Source organism: Stegostoma tigrinum, chromosome 31 (genome assembly GCF_030684315.1).
Source record: "Stegostoma tigrinum isolate sSteTig4 chromosome 31, sSteTig4.hap1, whole genome shotgun sequence".
NCBI classification, from domain to species: Eukaryota; Metazoa; Chordata; class Chondrichthyes; order Orectolobiformes; family Stegostomatidae; genus Stegostoma; species Stegostoma tigrinum.
In genome coordinates, this window is record NC_081384.1 from 30,252,970 (window position 1) to 30,273,295 (window position 20,326).

The 20,326-nt window shown below is 41.5% G+C and overlaps 1 protein-coding gene across 1 annotated transcript in view; it reads left to right on the top strand.

Moving 5' to 3' along the window:
• The window catches only part of LOC125466464 (integrin alpha-8-like), a 134,742-nt gene that overhangs the window by 36,291 nt on the left and 78,125 nt on the right, over positions 1-20,326 (top strand). Inside the window, exons 6-8 of the mRNA XM_059638734.1 lie at positions 2,226-2,271; positions 11,391-11,519; positions 14,826-14,870. Coding sequence (XP_059494717.1) covers positions 2,226-2,271; positions 11,391-11,519; positions 14,826-14,870 — 220 coding nt within the window. The remainder of the gene's footprint in view (positions 1-2,225; positions 2,272-11,390; positions 11,520-14,825; positions 14,871-20,326) is intronic.

Consider the following 20,326-nt stretch of genomic DNA (forward strand, 5'->3'; position numbering starts at 1 on the left):
GTGTACCCTACTACTGGGATTGATCTTATGCACTTGTTATTTACTATCCTCCATTTAGGCCTGCATTTACAGAGGTGTTTACTGTCAACTTGGTCAACATTCTGTTTGCTTTATTTAGAGATTCTCTCCAGACAGTAAGATGTAGGAGCAGAAGTAGCCCATTCAGTTATTGATTCTGCTCCAACTTTCAAAGATCATAGCTGATCTGATAATCCTCAACTCCACTTTCCTGGTTTATCATACAACTATAAATTTTTTTACTGATTTAAAATTTCACGATCTCAGTCTTGAATATACTTAATGAACCAGGCTCAACAGCCCTTTGGGGTAAAGAACTCCAGATTCACTACCCTTTGAGGGTAGAAATTCCCCTTGATCTCTGTGTGATGCCTCACTCTGAAATCCTGCCCCCTTAAGCTCGATTCTCAAAGGAATACACTTCTTTATATCTATCCTGTTAACTGCCTAATAATCTAGTAATGTTTCAATTAGGGCTCCTCTCATTCTCGCTAAGTTCCAACCTATTTAATCTATCATCAGAAGAAAATCACTCCATTTTTTGAAACAACCAAATAAGCCCTCTCCGTTTTGCCACCAATGCCTGTATATCCTTCCTGAGATTAAAATATAGGTACAGGACAAAGGGACCATCTCAGATCCCATGCATAGAGATATCCCACAGAGATCTAAGGTGAGGCAGAGTGCAATAAAACAATTTAAAGATTTCAACTGGATGAGTAAAAGTAAACTAATTAAATGAGAGGCGTAAAGAAATCATGGCTGAGTCTGAAATGTTTTGGAGTCATAGAGCCATACAGCATGGAAACAGACCCTTAAGTCCAACCAATCCATGCAGATCATAATCCCAAAATGAGCCAGGTCTACCTGCTTGTGCTTGGCCCATATCCCTCCAAACATTTCTTATTCATGTACTTATCCAAATATCTTCTAAATGTTGTAACTGTACCAGCATCCACCACTTCCTCTACAAGTTCACTCCACACACGAACTACACTCTGTGTAAAAAAGTTATCCCTCATGCCTTTTCTAAACCTTTCTCCTCTCACCTTAAAAATATGCACCCTTGTCTTGAAATTCCCCACCGTATGGGAAAGACACCCAGCATTCACCTTGTCTACATCCCTCATGATTTTATAAACTTCTATCAGGTCTCCCTGAAACCTCTTTTTATTTATTATTTTTGCAGGCAAATAAAACTAAAAGAGAATCATGGAGTTGAACGTTTAGTGAGGCAGGGTTGAGATATCAGGTTAATAATGTTTGTATACGGGACATCTCATTCTCCTGCCTGCAAAATACAGCTTCCCTGTTACATGGTGGTTGTAGCTTTCTCTCAGAGGTCTCCAAGAGGAGGAATAATCTAACGATCACAATGAAGTTTATGTCCTTGAAAATTATTAGGGTTTACAGACTTAATAGAAGAGCTTCACTCTTTGCAAAGAACGTTGAAATATTTGCAGCTTCATATTTGAGGGAAACCAAACAAGAGCCAGGGTTTGTTAGGTTCACCTGCAGTGACCTTCATGTCGAACAGCCTTGCGTGTGATGAATAAACAATTGGCCAAGACACCTGGGGCTGACAGTAACCTTAGCTGGCATCAGGAGAGAGTAAGAAATTAGACAGAGAGGACAAGATGTTAATAAAGCAGTTAAATAGTTGCTTCAGGTTATTATTACCGTAGAATTCTGCATTGACAAGTCAAGGAAAAAGACTTAATGCCCCTACTTTTACAGTCATTTAAATGAATAGATTAATGCCTAGGGTGATGCAGCTCGGCAATAAAGCCGATATAGCTTCCCTAAACACTCAGGCTTTGCTGTACAGCTTCATCAAAGCACACAGTGAAGCAGGGCTTCATGAAAGATGCAACATTGCAGCCGATAAGACATCCCAGAATCCAAGCGTCTGCTTTTTCTCCTGAACTGGAGGCTGTTGTCAACTTTGCCTCGCAATAATGTGCAACATGGCCCGAAAGTCAGGACGGTTGGCCATTCTGAGTTTCCACAGAAGCTAAGACAAACCTATAGGTGGTATGAGTGATGATACTATTTTATGTGCCTTACCTTTTGTCTGAATATATCAACAAAAGCCAAAATGGAAGAATTTTAGGTACTTACTTATTAGCAGGTAGTTGTTATTCTATGCTATCCACACAAAAGGCACTGGTCAACATGTCGTAAGAGCTTGATGCTTTGTGTTCTAGGCAGGAGACATACTACTGGGTGCACCTGGCAGCTACTTTTGGCAAGGTAAGGATCTCGAATATCAAAGGGCCGAATTTTAAATTTTATTGTTATTTTACCCAAAACGTTACCTCTGTTTTTGGAGTAAAACTTGTGAAATCCCCTGAGTATGATTGGGGCAGGTCTCATGTTCTCATACTTCTCTGTGAAACGAAAGCTCTCCTGAATGAGCTCTTAGATTTACGAAAAACTGGCCCATATGCAATGCCAATAGCTTTGAATTCCTCCACAGTTCTAAATATTTTCTCTAAATTTATTCAATCAAGCCCTTTGCTATTTTGTAGGTCTCTAACACATAACCTGTCCAGAAATAATAGGAACTGCAGATGCTGAAGAAACTGAGATAACAAAGTGTGGAGCTGGATGAACACAGCAGGCCATGCAGCATCTCAGGAGCACAAAAGCTGATGTTTGGGGCCTAGACCCTTCAACAGAACTGGACGAGGGGGATAGGGTTCTGAAATAAATAGGGAGAGAGGGGGAGGCAGATTGAAGATGGATAAAGGAGAAGATAAGTGGAGAGGAGACAGCCAAGTTAACGGGCAGGGATGGAGCCAGTAAGGATGAGTGTAGGTTGGAGGTAGGGAGGGGATAGGTCAGTCCAGGAAGGACGGACAGGTCAAGGGGCTGGGATGAGGCTAGTAGGTAGGAAATGGAGGCGAGGCTTGAGGTGGGAGGAGGGGATAGGTGAGAGGAAGAACAGGTTAGGTATTTGGGGACGAACTGGGCTGGTTTTGGGATGCAGTGGAGGAAGGGGAGATTTTGAAGCTAGTGAAATCCACATTGATACCATTGGGCTGCAGGGTTCCCAAGCGGAATATGAGTTGCTGTTCCTGCAACCTTCGGGTGGCATCATTGTGGCAATGCAGGAGGCCCAGGATGGACATGTCGTCTAAGGAACGGGAGGGGGAGTTGAAAGGGTCCGCGACTGGGAGGTGCAGTTGTTTATTGCGAACCGAGAGTAGGTTTTCTGCAAAGCGGTCCCCAAGCCTTCGCTTGGTTTCCCTGATATAGAGGAGGCCACAATGGGTACAGTGGATACAGTATACCACATTAGCAGATGTGCAGGTGAACATCTGCTTGATGTGGAAAGCCTTCTTGGGGCCTGGGATGGGGGTGAGGGAGGAGGTGTGGGGGCAGGTGTAGCATTTCCTGCGGTTGCAGGGGAATGTGTCAGGTGTGGTGGGGTTGGAGGGGAGTGTGGAGCGGACAAGGGAGTCACAGAGAGAGTGGTCCCTCCGGAAAGCAGACAACAGTGGGAAGGGAAAAATGTCTTTGGTGGTGGGGTTGGATTGTAGATGGCGGAAGTGTCGGAGGATGATGCGTTGAATCCAGAGGTTGGTGCGGTGGTACGTGAGGATGAGGGGGATCCTCTTTCGGAGTGTGAGGGATGAGTTGTAGGAAATGCGGGAGACATGGCTGAGGGCAGTCTCGACCACTGTGGGGGGGGGGGGGGGGCGGTTGCGGTCCTTCGAAAACGAGGACAACTGAGATGTATGGGAGTGGAATGCCTCATCCTGGGAGCAGATGCGGCGGAGGCTAAGGAATTGGGAATTGGGTTTATTTTCACTGGAACACAGGAGGGTGAGGAACAACCTGATTGAAGTTTATAAGATTGTGAATGGCATGGATAAAGTGGAAAGTATGAGGCTTTCTCCCAGGGTGAAGGGCTCAATTACTAGGGGACACAAGTTCAAGTTGCAGGGGGAAACGTTTAAAAGATGTGTGAGGGAGGTTTTTCACAGAGGGTGGTGAGTGCCTGGAACGCACTGTCAGAGGAGGTGGTGGAAGCAGACACAATAGCAGCGTTCGAGAACGACCTGGATGAGTACATGAATAGGAAGGGAATTAAGGAATACAGATCCTGTAAGTGAGGACAGTTTTAGTAAGGAAGGGCAAAATGTGTCAACACAGGCTTGGAGGTCCGTAGGGCCTGCTTCTACACTGTATTGTTCTTTGTTCTTTAAAACACATGCTCATAATTAGCCAAAAGTGCACTGTCTGCTATTTTTTTTAAATTTCAAAAATATACTTTATTCATAAATATCTAAATACATAGTTAGTGAAGCAGTTTGGCTCTGTACAGTGGCATTTGAAGAAAAACAAACATTGGAGCTGGGTTCTATCCAACAAAACAAGGTATTTCTTACACGTGCAGGATTATATTTACATATATCTGAGGCACCAGGAGTGGGGAGGGGGATCATATAACTGAACGGACCCCCATTTACCTACAGCAGAAAAATCTCAGGTGGTGGTATTTCCCTACTGTGCCTAGGTGGCAGCAGGCCTAAGCCTTAGTGCGTCCCTCAGCACGTAGTCCTGTATCTTGGAATAGGCCAGTCTGCAACACTCACTCGAGGTCAACTCCTTGCTATTTGGAAGACCAACAAGTTTTAGACAGATCAATGAGCATCTTTCACTGAGTCGATGCTCCTCTAGGTACAGTTTGCCTGTGTGTGAGTCCTGGGGAACAGGCCATAGAGCACAGTGCCCTGAATCCCGGAGCTTCTCAGGTTGAACCTCAACAAAAACCATTATATTTCTCTCCAGACTCCCTCAGCAAAGAAGGGGATGTATAATAGTCCCTACTTCCACCTTTTACTGTCTGCTTGAGGAACGTCATGACAAAATCCAACCTGTCCTTCTCCCTCAGGGCCTCCTGAATGCTATGTGTTGACCACTTCCTGATGGACATGTGGTCAAAGGTACTTTTCTTTGCAATTTTCTCCATGAAGAATAGGTGGTTCGGAATGGTCCAGCTGCCTGGAGCATTCTGTGACAATGAAGTCAGCGCCATCATTGGTAACACAGGGACAGGTGGGAGCCTCGGTCGTACCAAGGGACTACTGCCTTCTGTAATGCCACAAAAATTCCATGCAGAACCCTGTTGGGCTCTGAGTTGTCATCTGCTCAAGGTCCCCACAGTAAGATTGGTTCCTACTATAGTGCTGGTGACTGCTATACTTAGGGAAATCTGAGCAACAAGTGGCCAGACATAAGATCTTAAAGGACCATCTGCTCAGTTGCAACCCATGGTAAGAAGATGCATTTTTAAACATAGAAACAGGAGGAGCAGGAGTACTTTTGGATATCCTGGGGACATGGTGGATTGTTATGTGATGCAAATTCTTTCTTTCCTTAATAGTCCCATAATTTATTTCTAACTAATGTTTGATTCATTTAACAGATTAGACTTAATTATAAAGCCCAAGGTGTTGATTACCTTTGAAGCTCTGAGTTTTAAGTTTATTCACTTTAAGCTCAATTCTCATTTAGCCTGTTTCTCTCTGAAATGATCCATAATGAGTGTTTATTATTAAACGCTGATTATGTGACCATCAATTGGAAAGAGATTCCTGTGCAATGCTGTTCATTTACCATTGCCATTCACTTTTGTTGTACATTCCTAATGCACAAAAATCAGCACTTATGTTTAAGACAGTCAACATATCAAGAACATTTCTTAATTGTTGCTCATCAGCATAATGCGATGCAGTATGAGCACTCAAGCCTAATTTAAATACATTGCCCTCGTAGCGATATTCTTGCACTTTTGTTATTCCAGTTAATCTCAACTGTGGAAAATTAATGCTTAAATACAGTTTCTCTCTCCCAGCCAAAGATGCAACTTGCATCTATTGGTGTTTCACAGGTGTTGAGAAAAAAAATTCCTATTGCAGCTAAATGTGAGATGATAAAATGACCAAAATGTCTGGCCAAAAGAGATGGTTTCTCATGTGCGATTACAAAGTGTGGAGCTGGATTGTGCTCCTAAGATGCTGCTTGGCCTGCTGTGCTCATCCAGCTCCACACTTCTGTTATCTCGGATTCGCCAACATTTGCAGTTCCTATTATCTCTGGTTTCTAATGTGCATCTTGAAAGAGGACAGATTAGCTGAAAAGCAAGTATTTTTAGTGGAGAAAATTGAAATGACTCGAACACTTGCATATGTACATAGGACACCATGAAGGTTCCTGTGTGATCACCACAGGAGGAGCAACAATGAGCATTATTCTGGAGATAGGAATGTAGGAACAATGTCAGATTTAAAATTAACACTTGATCCAGCAGCTACCAATTGGGGAAGAGAGTTTCAAATATTTACCACCTTTTCTGTGTAGGAGTGCATCCTAACATCTCTCCTGAATGGTCTGGCCCTAATTCTCAGGCTGTTCCAGAACCCCAAACCAGTGGAAACAGTTTATCGTTATCTATCCTATCTTTTCCTGTCAATATCATAGAATCATAGAACCCTGACGGTGCAGAAAGATGCTATTTGGCCAATTGAATCCTGCACTGGCCTCTTGAAAAGCATCCCACTCCGACCCTCCCACGGCTGATCCACCTAACCTCCACATCTCTGGACACTACAGGACAAATTTAGCACGGCAATTCCACGTAATCTGCATATCCTTGTGGGAGGAATCCAGTGCAACTGTTCGAAACCCACACAGATGTAGGGAGAACGTGCAAACTCCACACAGATGGTTATCTAAGAGTGAAATGGAACCTGGGTTCCTGGTGCTATGAAGCAGCTGAGCCACCATGCTGCCCATTCATTGAATAACCCAAATATCCTGAATATCTCTGTATTTTAATCAGATTTCTGTCATCCCCCAGGGTGGAGAGGTCAACTACAAGAGGGTACAGGTCAAAAGTGAGAGGGGAAAGTTTAGGGGCTAAGCACAGGGAACGTTTTTCGCAAAGAAGGTAATGGGTGCCTGGAATACTCTGACAGTGGAGGAAGTGGTGGATCATGGCACATTCACAACATGTAAGGTGTATCTTGGTAAACACATGAATAGATGATGAACAGAGGGATAGCAACCACATGTGGGCAATTAGTAGCAGGTCTAAATCATTTAGTCCCTTAACCTTCTAAATTCTAGAGAAAGCTGGCCTAATTTGTACCATCTTTCCCCATAACCCTTATGTCCAGATGTCATTCTTATACTCCAATATTATACACACTCCAAGGCCAATAATTCCTCCTAAAGTGTGGTACCCACTTGTGCTCACAGCACTTCAACTAGGGTCAATCAGAGTTTTGTATAACTGTAACATAACGTTTCGGTCCTCACACTTCAGCCCTCTAGATATGAAGGCCAGCATTCCATATCTTTTTCAATTGATCAACCTGTTCAGAAATGTTGTTACACATCTCAGGAGCAGCCAGCATTTTAGAAGCTTTTTTGATTATTTTCTGCACCTGTTTGTGATATTTTCAATATGTACATACCTGAAACGACATGCCTCTTTGGATATCCACTGTATTTAACTTCATACCATCGAGTAAGTATCATGACCTATCCTTTTCCTGTCTAAGTAAAAACCAAAAGAACTGCGGATGCTGTAAATCAGGAACAAAAACAAAGTTGCGGGGAAAGCTCAGCAGGCCTGGCAGCATCTGCTGAGCTTCTTGAGCAACTTTTTTTTGTTCCTTTACTTGTCCAAAACAGATAACCCCACACTTGTTTACATTGAACTCCGTCTGTGATACTTCTGCCCAATCACTGAGTCTATCACTATCCCTTTGTAATTTTAGGCCATCATCTGCTCTGTTTATTATGCTGCCTAACCTTTGTGTCATCAGCAGTTTTGGATACACGTCTTTCTATATCGCTTTCCAAGTCATTAATAAGTAGCATGAATAATTGAGGCCTTAACACAGATCCTTGTGGGATCCTTGTGTGACTGATGTTGGAGACACTGTTGGTGGGTGGAGGTAGAGGAATGTTTAAGAACACGGAAGTGAGAGTTTAAAGTTGTGCAATGGGTAGAGTGTGGTGTAGTGTTGTAAATCTGCTAAAGGTTTGAGTTAGGTTGAGTGTCAGTCTATACGATTGGTAATAGCAGAATGAGAATTATGAAAGTAAGGCATAGAAACACAAGGAGCCCATACGGTTCCATGGCTACAGGCCGATGGGTGGATGTGGCTGAATGTGGAGAAGTTAACCTTCAGAATTTTGGATGAACTGAAGAAGTTGGAGAATTTGAGGATACCCAATAGCAGTAGGAATATTTTAATTAGCTGCATTCCCTGATTGAAAAACCTCGAATTGAAGAGGAGAGGGGGATGTCACATGAAGGTTAGTTGCTTGTGTGACATGCCAGAAAGGTATCAGCTGATAAGAGTGTACCTCCAACGGAATGTTTTACCTGATGTGACAATGCCTGGGTTCTCTCATAAGAAAATGTGCATGGATATTGTGGTATTGAAGAATCTGGCAGATGGTTATTACAAATAACTTGCGTATGCACATTGCAATCCTCAGGCACACACGTGACTGGTTTGCTATTTAGCTATTTGATGTAAAAGAGGAGCATGCTTGCAACAGAGTATCATGCTTCAAGTGATCAGAGCTAAGATAAAGTGTGAGAACTCTTAAATCCTCATGTCGCATGCTATTGTACAATGATGATGTCATGAGCATGTCTCTTAAAGGAATATTGGCTGTTAGACATAACAGCAGCATCAACATTGGAAACATATTATAGACAACACAGCACCTTCAGGGCAATGCTGGAGAAAAGGAATACATTTGGAGGGAGAAGAGAGAACAGGTTCTCTATCATTATTGATGGTTTGTATCAGTGTCCTAGTAGACTTCATGATCTCATCATTGCAAGGCCAACTTTTAAGCCTAGAAACATGAATGGCTCTTCACTGTGGGATTGTACTTCTCAAACTGAGGGTTCTGGGCCCCCGGTGAATGAGATTATTGGTTTCCAAGCTGAGAGTTAACCACAGCCCCGAATCAACGCTAACAGCTGCAAGACTTCTTTAAATGTATTTTGTCTCCTTCCTGTCAGTGGATGTGAACCAGTGAGTATGTTGTTGCTGCAAACAAGATGTGTGAAAAATGTGTCAGTGCTTGTTCTTCACCAAAAAAGCTTTGTATTTAAAAAATTGGCACCATGTGAATCCATTCCTCCATCCTCCCCACAGGACAGGAATTGAAGCTTCCTCCTTCACTCATGTGGGCAGGGGCTTGTTTGGAGAGGTGTGAGGGGGGCCGAGGTTGCACCAGGAGCGGGGTCATGCAAAGTTTGAGCCTTTAAAATGGGATAATATCTGGAAACGTTTGGAAAATATTGCTTTCGGACAAAATTCCCGTTGACCTCAAGACTCCAGTGAAGTTAACTTATCTATCTTTAGTTCTCTGTAAACATTATTCACTTTGCTGGAGTAGTGATGTAGCTTCTGATGGGTTGTCTGATACTGGAAATGTCTCTTATCTGTTTGTCTGACCTCTGTGTGACTGAATGTGTGCATGCTTAGGTTTTAAGAGAATATAGTTCATGTTTGCATTACGACTCATAATCTACGTTTGTTATAATAAATCTGAGTTTGATTCTTGTCCACTGAAGTCTGGTGTGAATTTCTTTAATCTTAAATGAAGAATGCAGGTAAAGGTTGGCAGGATATTGCCTGGTGTGGAGGGTTTTAGTTTTGAGGAGCCATTGGACAAACTCGGTTGCTTTCATTGGAAAGATGGAGGCTGGGGGGGTGACCTGATTGAAGCCTACAAAGTTATAAGAGAAGTAGATAGGGTGGATAATCAGATTTCTGTTTTCCTCCAGGGTGGATAGGTCAACTACAAGACTGTACAGGTCGAAAGTGAGAAGGGAAAGTCTAGCAGCGAAGTGCAGGGAAAGTTTTTCACAAAGAAGGTAATGGGTGCCTGGAATGGACTGACAGTGGAGGTGGTGGATCGAGGCACATTCGCAACATTTAAGGTGTATCTTGATAAACACGTGAATAGATGGTGAACAGAGGGATAGAAGCCACATGTGGGCAATTATTAGCGGATCTAAATATGGACTAGAATTCAGCATATGCTTGATGGGCCAGAGGGTCTGTGCCTGGGCTGTATTGTTCTTTGTTCTACACTAGTCACAGTTAGGCATTAATCACTCTTGAAATTAAATTGGTCATATTTCCTACTTCCAAAGTCTTATAGGATAATGGGGCATGATTTCTAATATACTATTCCCTTCAGATTCATGGCAAGTGCCATACAGATAAGCAGTATTAATTTTCAACAGGGATCGATGTGATTCATTATGGTTGGAAGTTTCCTCAGATCTGCTGGTGCTTCTCCTTTGCCTGAGATCCAATTTGTGCTGCACTTTCAGCAGTGACATTGATACAATAGGAGCAACACATAGAAAATCCCTGGCCTGTTCGTTTACATTGAGAAGACTTTGTCTTTCATAATTTGTTGGAGGTTCTGCTACATCCACTTCTGTCACAAACTGTGAAAAATGGTGTGAAATCATGCGTATACTTGGAAAAGTGTGATCCTGATTTGGCCTTCATTACTCTCTGCTCATGCACAGACTGGAAACTTGTTCCCAGTATGGCTGCTGCAGTTTAAGACTTTGCAAGTGCTGTTATGGCTTGAGATATGTTCCATGGACAAAATTCAAGCACAATTAAAGTCTCAGTCATATTTTTGAAGCTGATAGTTTTGTGTCTCCCCAGTGAGACTGCTGAATGAACTCTGCTTTCTTATAACAAATGTTAATGTTTCGAGTCCAGTGACCCTTCTCCTGTTGGCTCTGTTCCTCTCTCCATTGATGTTGTCAGACCTGCTAAGTTTCCAGAAATTTATATTTTTCTTTCTGATTTCCAGCATCTGCAATTCTTCTGTGTTTTTTTAAAAAAACTTGTTACTTAGATGTCAGCTTTTATGCTCCTAAGATGCTGCTTGGCCTGCTGTGTTCATCCAGCTTCACACTTTGTTACCTTGATGCTAAGTGACAAGATAATAAAGTGTGGAGCTGGATGAACACAGCAGGCCAAGCAGCATCTTGGGAGCATAAAAGCTGACGTTTCGGGCCTAGACCCTCGGAAACATCAGCTTTTGTGCTCCTGAGATACTGCTTAGCCTGCTGTGTTCATCCAGCTCCCACTTTGTTATCTTAGATTCTCCAGCGTCTGCAGTTCCCATTATCTCTTGTTACTTAGCATCAATCTCAGATTTCTTCCCAATCACTCCATTCCTGTAGTGTCTGCATACTTCACCTCAGTACCACAATATATAAAATCTACAACAAATGTTTTAGCATAACATCCCTAAAGGACAATTGATTAAACTTGCTGTAACCCACTCAGGTCAGCTATTTGCTACCAGCAACATTGACACCATTGTCAGGGATTACAGCCGTAATCATCCTGTCAGACCACTAGGAAAGAAGAGACAAACAGAAGATGCCAAAGGGAAAAAAGATAACCATTTTGAGGGTAAGACTTGAATGATTTTCCTCTAAATTCTAACCTAATACTGATCTCTAGATATATTATCCTTTCGGCAATTAATTATCAATGTGTTTTTGTTACCAGCATAGATATGGGGACCACTATGTTTGTATATGATTATATATTAGCGATGATGTAAGTTGCTGAAATTCAATCCAAATATCTCAGTAACAGATCATAGAACTGACCTATCATGTTGCTGTGAGGGTCTATGCAGACTAACACTGTAATTGGTTAGGTCATCCCAGCTGAGCAACCACTGGAAAACCTAGCAATACATTGCTCTGGTAAGTCATTAATTTGTTAAGTTCTATCATTACCTGAGTTCCCCTTGACATAAGATTAGGCAACTATGTCCTGGCAGAAGTGAAAGAAAACATGCACATCTTGAGCGTACGTTTTCCAGCAGATTTGAATGGTGTGGTTGAATGGACAGTATCCTGAAGAAGACCAATAAATTTGTCATTTATTCTAAAATCCCACAGTCTTTCCAGAATCCGTGTCAACTAGTTGTTGACACTGGCTATGTCCATCTTTTACAGCACTGTGCATTAAACAAAACAGGAGTTTGTATTGAAATTAATCTCAACATCAGTCATGTCCTTCATGTAAACATTGAAACCCCACAAATAAACAGAGTAAATGGAGCTCTTGTGATGCAGCAGTATTGCCCCTACCTGTGAGCCAGGAGGCCAAGGTTCAAGTCCTTCCTGCTTCAATGGTGTGTAATGACATCTCTGAACAGGTTGTTTTGAAAATATCCAAGAAGTAATATCTGTACTAACCTCAGAAATCCCCTCATACATCTTTCCTAATTTCAGCAATTCTTCTGGCCACACTAAGATCAACTCCAATGTTTTGGCTAAATTCATCTCTATAAGATGTTGAATGGAATGGTCATGGGATGTAGTCCTATTATAGACATGGTCAAGCTTGTCAATTAAGTAATTAATTGATGAAATCTGTAAGTATCTCAATGCCTTTCATTAGGAATGGTTGATAAGCTTGCCATTTTTAAATATAAATGTAATTCAACATTTCTTTTTAAGATCTCATCCATCAGTTTCCTGTTACCTATTCAAATTTGTTGTCTAGTTTTAATATCTTTTCACATGGTTCTGAGGTTTTTAACTTGATTAGTGTGTATGAATATTTCAATGCAAATTACTTTGAAATTCTGTTTTTGGCCTGTGAACATATTTCTTGAATAAAATGCCATTGATTAATATTATTCTGAGAATATTTGGGGCAGTGTCATAACTTCATTAATTTCTACTTCTGATCTCATGGCATAATCCCTCAGGATGTGCCTTTAAAGGCACCGATTCAGAATGTTATATCAGTAGATGTAGATTGCCCAATGGTTGGAAGATGCTGAAATGGATTTCCTCATGTCGAAGACAGCCAGCTGATCAAACAACTTTTCCTTTGATTTGTCTTTCACCTTTGCCTGTTGAATGCATACTTAACCCTTTCTTGATATAATCTTAATCTTATGCACAGCACTTTACATTTCTTCACAGTGTTACAAAAAACAAGAGGAAACTGTGGACCACACTACTATCTCCTAGTTTGCCAGGACTGTTAATTCTTTAGGTATCCCCTATCCAGCTTTATGCTGGTTTTACGGTGTATTTAGAGTCTGGAAAATGTACTACATGAGAGTGAGGTGGACATATTCATTCATGGCATTCAAAAGGAAATTGGATCATTGTTTAAAAACAGAAACTTGCAAATCTTCATGAAAACGAGGGTGGGTCCTGGTGAATTAATTCTGCAGAGATCTGACATCATGGACTGAATGGCCTTCTTCAGTGCTATAACCCTTCTAAGATTCTGATCACCTAATAATCTTATTTAATTATGTTAGTTCAGGGATAAATATTGGCCAGAACACTAGCACAAATGCCCTTTCTTCATGTAAGTGAAATGGGCTGTTTGAAACCAATATGACAAGGGTGGCAAGTCCTGGTTAAATGCTTCATCAAAATGCAACATGTATGACAGCCTAACATTCTTTCAGTACTGCTGTAAGGTATCAGCCCAGCTTGTGTTATCATGTGTTTGGAGTCCGACTTGTATCAATATTATACAGAGCCCATAGAGCAACTGCCAAGCAACAAGTTACCTTGGCTCTATTTGTTACCTTCAAAGAGTATCGTACTATACGATCTGATTACTAAACACTAATAGTGTTTACTTAATCGAGATCCATTTCCTCTCCTTCATTCATTTTCCCATGTGATTAACTCTGAGCCTTGTGCAAGCCCTTGTCATTTAAGCCACCCTCCAGGTCTCTGTCACCTTTTTCTGTATTGCCAATGTCAAGTGGTACGGCTCTAATTTGCCTTTGGTCATTGCGGGAATCCATTAAAATGCCTTCAAATTTTTGACTCCTTCAAGTAAACTTTCCTGTGGCAGATCACCCAATCCGGGGCCCCTGAAGCTTAAAAATAGTTGAGTTACATTAAAAGGGTTTTAAAGAAAGACAGTAACTTTAAAAACAAAGAAAAAGGTTCCTGCCCTCCTGATATAGACAACCTGTACTTCATATGACCTTGTCTTAGAATGAATTGTTAGATAATGTGGCACACAACACTCCCATCAGGAATCCAAGACCATCCATTGGCAAAATATTCAAGTCTGTTTTTTTTTAATTCATTCACGGGATGTGGACTTCACTGACATAGCCAGCAAGTGTTGTCTGTCTCTATCTGCCCTTAGCTTATTTTATAGATAATTTATAGATTGCTGATACTTGGCTTTGAAGTGAAGAAGGAATAAGCCTCTAACGTCGATGTATTATGAGTTTGCTTCAAGTACAGTCTGAATGTAAAATCTAAAACTCACCGGCAAGATTTTTTTAAACCCTTAAGCTGTCAACAGACAGACGTAGATAACAAAGTGTGGAGCTGGATGAACACAGCAGGCCAAGCAGCATCTCAGGAGCACAAAAGCTGACGCTTTGGGCCTAGACCCTTCATCAGAGACGTACATTTGTTACATTCCTGTCAGCAATTTACTTTATCAAGACATTGATATTTAAAAGAAGATTGTTGAAGATATTGTCATGTTAGTATCACATCCCACATTACATTGTCAGTTGAATGTCAGATCAGTTTCTTAACCCTGTCAGATATTCTGATTCTAGCGCATGACGTAATTTTTCTGGATGAGGGAAAATCAGAACACATACATTTGAAGATTTGCTCTGTTAGATGCAGCTCAAAGGTATTGAAATGCGTCTCATGTTATTACCTTCATTACATTCTGAGCACGTCTGCTTTACAGGTTACTCACTCACTGTGGGGGAATTTACAGGAGACTCTGTTAAAGGTAAAGTTCAGCGTCTTTCACTATTGCAGCTCAATGTCACATTATTACACTTGCTCTTGTTAATCCCAATAGTCTCTAGAATGGACTATTTTACATCGTCTGAAAAAAAAAGCGGCATAGGACAGGAGAATTTAATTCTCAACAGTTTTTTTTGAAATAGAATCTAGTTAAGCCTTATTATAATGGGGTGCTAGGTAGCCTAAAAATCCCTGAGGACTGCCATAAAACCATTTTCCAATAATTTCATCTCTTGTCCTCCGCTGAAAGATGTAATCAATATAAGCACAAGCACATGATGAGGATTGTATAGGTGAAAGAGATCCTTGTCTCACCTGGAGAGATTCCAGTGAATGAGAGTCAAATTTGTGTGTTCCTGACCCGTATCATGCCCATGAGACTGTGAACCACAACTGACACAATTTCACTGCAAATCCAACAGTTTTATTGCCAAAAGATTAAAGTTTTAAAAAAATACAAATATGTACAGAGGTAAAATAACTCCACGGAGACTGGTATCCCATCAGCAAGTCACGCTTTATGTACTTGAGCACATTACTTTGGACTCTGACCAGTCATCTCAGAGCTAGTCCCTAGAGTGAGAAAAGTCCCTGAGATTCCTGTTTAAATCTGTCATCCAGGAGTCCCTGACTGGCCCAGGTTAACAGCCTCAATCAGGTAACTCCTACTCAATGAAATCAACCCAGCCAACCTCGTTCCAATCAATACAAGAGGAAGGTTAAGAACATACGGTTAAGCCCTAGTCAGTCAGATTAGGTTAACTGTAGGTTAATTGGACGATCTGACTATGATTAACTTGCTTCCATTTGGGACTTCTGTTGATAGTCTCAGTCCTGACTGCATTATATCGATGATAACAAGGTGTGGAGCTGGATGAACACAGCAGGCCAAGCAGCATCTTAGGAGCAAGAAAGCTGACGTTTTGGGCCTAGACCTGAAACGCCAGCTTTCCTGCTCCTAAGATGCTGCTTGGCCTGCTGTGTTCATCTAGCTCCACACCTTGTTATCTCAGATTCTCCAGCATCTGCAGTTCCTATTATCTCTGCATTACTTCGATGAAGGTTATGAATTTAGCTAAGTTACTGCCTCATGTTTGATCATTCTGAGCCGCTCAATTTGTTTCTGGAGTGTGTGGTCAGTCTCTGAATGGACCGTATCTAACTAGGCTATATCATGTGACCTTCCTATGCATGGTTGGGTAGATACAAGGTTTCTGACCTTCCCTCTGGCATTGCTTCAATGTATTATTGGTTTTCACAAGTATTTGTGTGACTGCATTTGAGGCATGTGACATTTTCCTGTATTAAAGAGAAACAGATCCAAAGTAAGTTCCTTCATCAGCAATGAATTTAATGATAAATCCAAGGTATTCTTTTAAGCAAATTGAAACAGGAATCTTTGTGCAGATTTCTGCACTCAATAATTATTAAAGAGTTTCTTGACACATTAATTTAATATAACAGTAGTGTGTAATTCTAAAATTTTCAGAATCAGATACCAGAATAAACATTACTAAAAAAAAGCCATCAAATTAAACATTTTTGTTTTGCCCACATTGAGACTAACATACAAGAAACCACATGTGGAGATGGAACACCAATTGATGAAATATTGTTGGTATGGGAATGTACAGGGATTATTGACTGTCAACATTGAATAGTTTCAGCTGAGATTGATAATCAACAGTTCCTGTGGAATCTCAATGCCAACAACAGTCAAAACAATCAGTACTCTCTTTCCATACTGAATAAATCGGTGTCCCCTTTCCATGTTTTTTTTTTGCATGTTAGTCCCAGTGAGTGCAAACTCAACAACTTTGACAGCAATGTTTGGACATAGAAGCAATGGCATGTACCATTGAATGGCCGGCAATTTGAACCAGCGCCTGGAATGATCCAATTTCTGTCCTGCAAATTGTTCTGTTGCGGATTTATGTCACGGATAGAGGCGAGTGGAATTTCAGCCTGCTGCCACTGTGTCTGCACCTAATGCTGGGGCATCTCTGTGATATTCCCAGGAACACAGAGCTGAGTCAAAACCATGGCTGTTGAAAGCAGATGTGGGATCCACTCTTGGTCTGATTTTAAAAACTGGGCAAAGCTGATTAGTCCTGCTCAAAATGGCTGACGTTATGATGGAAAATAAACGGGCAGCGTACATGCAACTAGAATATCTTTTATGTTTGACATTGCCCATAGAGGAATTATCTTACCCAGCTTCTCATACTCTATCCACGTAGAGTGACAATCTGCCCATTCTGTTCATGCTAAGACATTGGGGTGGTTGAACCTCGATGCTTTATAGACCCCTCAATTATCACTGCAGAGTTCCCAGCCTCTGACCTACTGTTGTAGCCACTGTATGTATCTGGCTGATCAGTGTGGAGAATAGGACATTGATAGCAGAGATTCAGTACTAGTGATGCAATTGGATGTCTAAAGGTGATGGTGAGATTCTCTGTTGTTTGAAATGAATCATTGCCCCTCAAATATGTGGCAAAAATGTTACTTGACATTCATTAATCTAAGCCTAATTGTTGCTGTACATGGACAAGGATTGCTACATTACCTAAGAAATCGTGCTGAAGTTTGCACACTGTCAGTGATGATTTCCACTTCTGACCTTTCAATGGTGGGAAGGTCATTGGTGAAGCAGCCAAAGATGATTGGATTCAGACACTACCCCGAGGAACTCCTGCAGAGATATCCCACAACTGACCTGATTGACCTCCAACCATGGCCATCTTCCTTTGTGCTGATGAGGACCCCAATCAGTAGAGAGGATTCTGCCAATTCCCATTGCTGAGAATTTTGCAAGGACTCCTCAATGCCACACTCAGTCAGAAGCTGCCTCGATGTCATGGGCAGTCACTCCCACCTGAACTTTTGGTGTATATATAAAGCACTGTGCTGCAAGATGTTTTATTCAGCGGGATATCTACAACTCAGTGCTAACACTCTGGTCTTTGAGTTTATAATGATTGTAAGCTTAAGCCCCATTCTAGATCTTGAGCTCAAGACCTTACTCGTTATGCTGCATAATGGGTCTGCTCTGAGAGCTGCTACCTTTTGGATAAGAAGTTAAACCTACTCTTCACAAATAGATTTTGGACTAGCTTTTCCTTTTGGGGATGGGAAACAGGAGCTGGATGCTGCTTAACTGCAGGGCCTCTCACCTTTTAAATAAATTAGTCCCTTTAACTTTATATATTGTTTATTCTTTCTGTGTGTTTTAGCATTTAGAAGTTACTTTTAGACTAAAGCCAAGATTTTGGTGCCTGGTTATCAATTAAGCCATGCTTATGGTTGGACAGTAATAAATCCGACCTGTTCTCAACAGAGATTTGATAGCTTTTCACATAGTGAATCTTAGCTCTTCCAGTTTCTGTCTGATTAATATCTTTGCAACACGCAATACCTCTAACTTTATTATTAATAGCAAGTTATTCACAAAATAACTTGGATTATTGACAGCATTTGAACTTTGGCATCAAATCAATAGTCAAATGTACCAAATATTGTGATATTCAAGGAACTGCTGTATTATGGGGCCATTGTACAATTACTCCTCTACTATACTGGTACTTATAGATGGTACTGTAGATTGAAACTGGTGTTTAGTGGAGAGTTGATTTACTGGCAGTCTGAAGCTGTTGCCTGTGCTATCCATAAAGTCAGATTCACTTGATCTGTTCAGCTATTTTATTAAAGTGCCGTTTAATTTGTGCTCTGGATTTCTTGAGTGGAACAGGTTGTCACTGTACTGGTTTCAGGACTTCTGGTACCATGAAACAGTGAGCCTGGTTGAGAAACAGGGAAGAAACTCAAACTGACTGTAGCAAATATGAAGCAGCTGGTGTTGCCGCTTTTATCTTCAGCTGCAGTTTGCCATATTTCCACATACAATAATACCTTCATACTCCAACAGCACACAACGTACACCATTATCACAGATGGGAGATACATCGATTCATGAAGTGTCACTTGAAGCAATGCTCTGCAGGGCTACATCTCCCAAGGGGTGAGCCAGCACTACAGCCCAGACTGGTTTCTCCACTGTTATCATTGAAGAAACTCGTGTGACTGTACAGTTAATGGGACACAGTGCAGTTTGCCCCTGGAAAATTGAGTTTGTTTGCACAGCAGAAACTTAGCCCTGTTTTCGTTTGGATGGCACGTTAAACTAAGTGGTTCAGGTGGGCAATAGACTCATGCTAACTACTTGTAAGAAGAAGTGTTTTCAAATGCTGTCTTTGGGGTAGCACAGTGGCTCAGTGCTGTCTCACATTGCCAGGGGCCCAAGTTTGGGCAACTATCTGTGTGGCGTTTGCACATTCTCCCCGGATCCATGTAGATTTCCTCCAACAGTCCTACGATGTGCGGTTAGGATGAGTTGGCCATGCTAAATTGCCCATAGTGTTCAGGGCTGCATATCAGCCATGGCAAATGTGGTGTTATGGTTGGAGGGCTAGGTTTGGGTTGCCTTTCAAAGGATTGGTGCAGACTCAGTGGACCAAACGGTCTGAATCTTCATTAGATTCTATCCACATCTTAAGAACGACAACAACTTCTACATCATTAGGCATCTTTTACAGAATGGAACATTCTCAGACGTTTTCCAAGAACATCATGAAGCAAAATCCAACACTGAGTTCCACAAGGCACTGTTCATGCAGATGGGAAAGAGCTTGGCTGAAGAGGTAGATTTTAAGGAGGAGGGAGAGAGAGAGAGAGAGAGGTAGAGAAATGAAAACATTAAGGAGGAATTCTAGAGTTTGGTGTTTGGATAGCTGAAAGGTGCAGCTAGCAAAGATGGAATGATTAAAATGAGGGATGTTCCAGAGGCGAGAGTCAGAGGACGACATCCCAAAGGTCTTCAAACTGAATGGAATATATTCTGATGTGGTCTCACTGTGTCATGTGACAGTTATAGTAGCTAATCTACATGCAGCGAAATTTTCGCAAACCGCAGCAAGATGAATGAAAATCTGGATATTGCCGCCAATGAAATTGGAGGAAAGAATGTGACCAGAACTCCCAAAATGATCCCTGCTCTTTTGAAAGACAGGATCTTGTATAATTGTCTGAACCATTGAGTTAGCATTTCTCTCTCCAAGGACAACAATCTCTCAGAGCTTCACTGAAGCTTGAACAAACGTTTGTATTTATGCAGTGGCTTTAATGCAGAAATCAAATGCTATTAGGGATTTACATTTTCAGCTCAGACAACACACCCCGGCACTTGGGCAGAAGGTGAGCACAGAGCATAGAACATTACAGCACAGTACAGGCCCTTCGACCCTCAATGTTGTGCCGACCTGTCATACCGATCTCAAGCCCATCTAACCGACACTATTCCATGTACGTCCATATGCTTATCCAATGACGACTTAAATGTACCTAAGGTTGGCGAATCTACTACCGTTGCAGGCAAAGCGT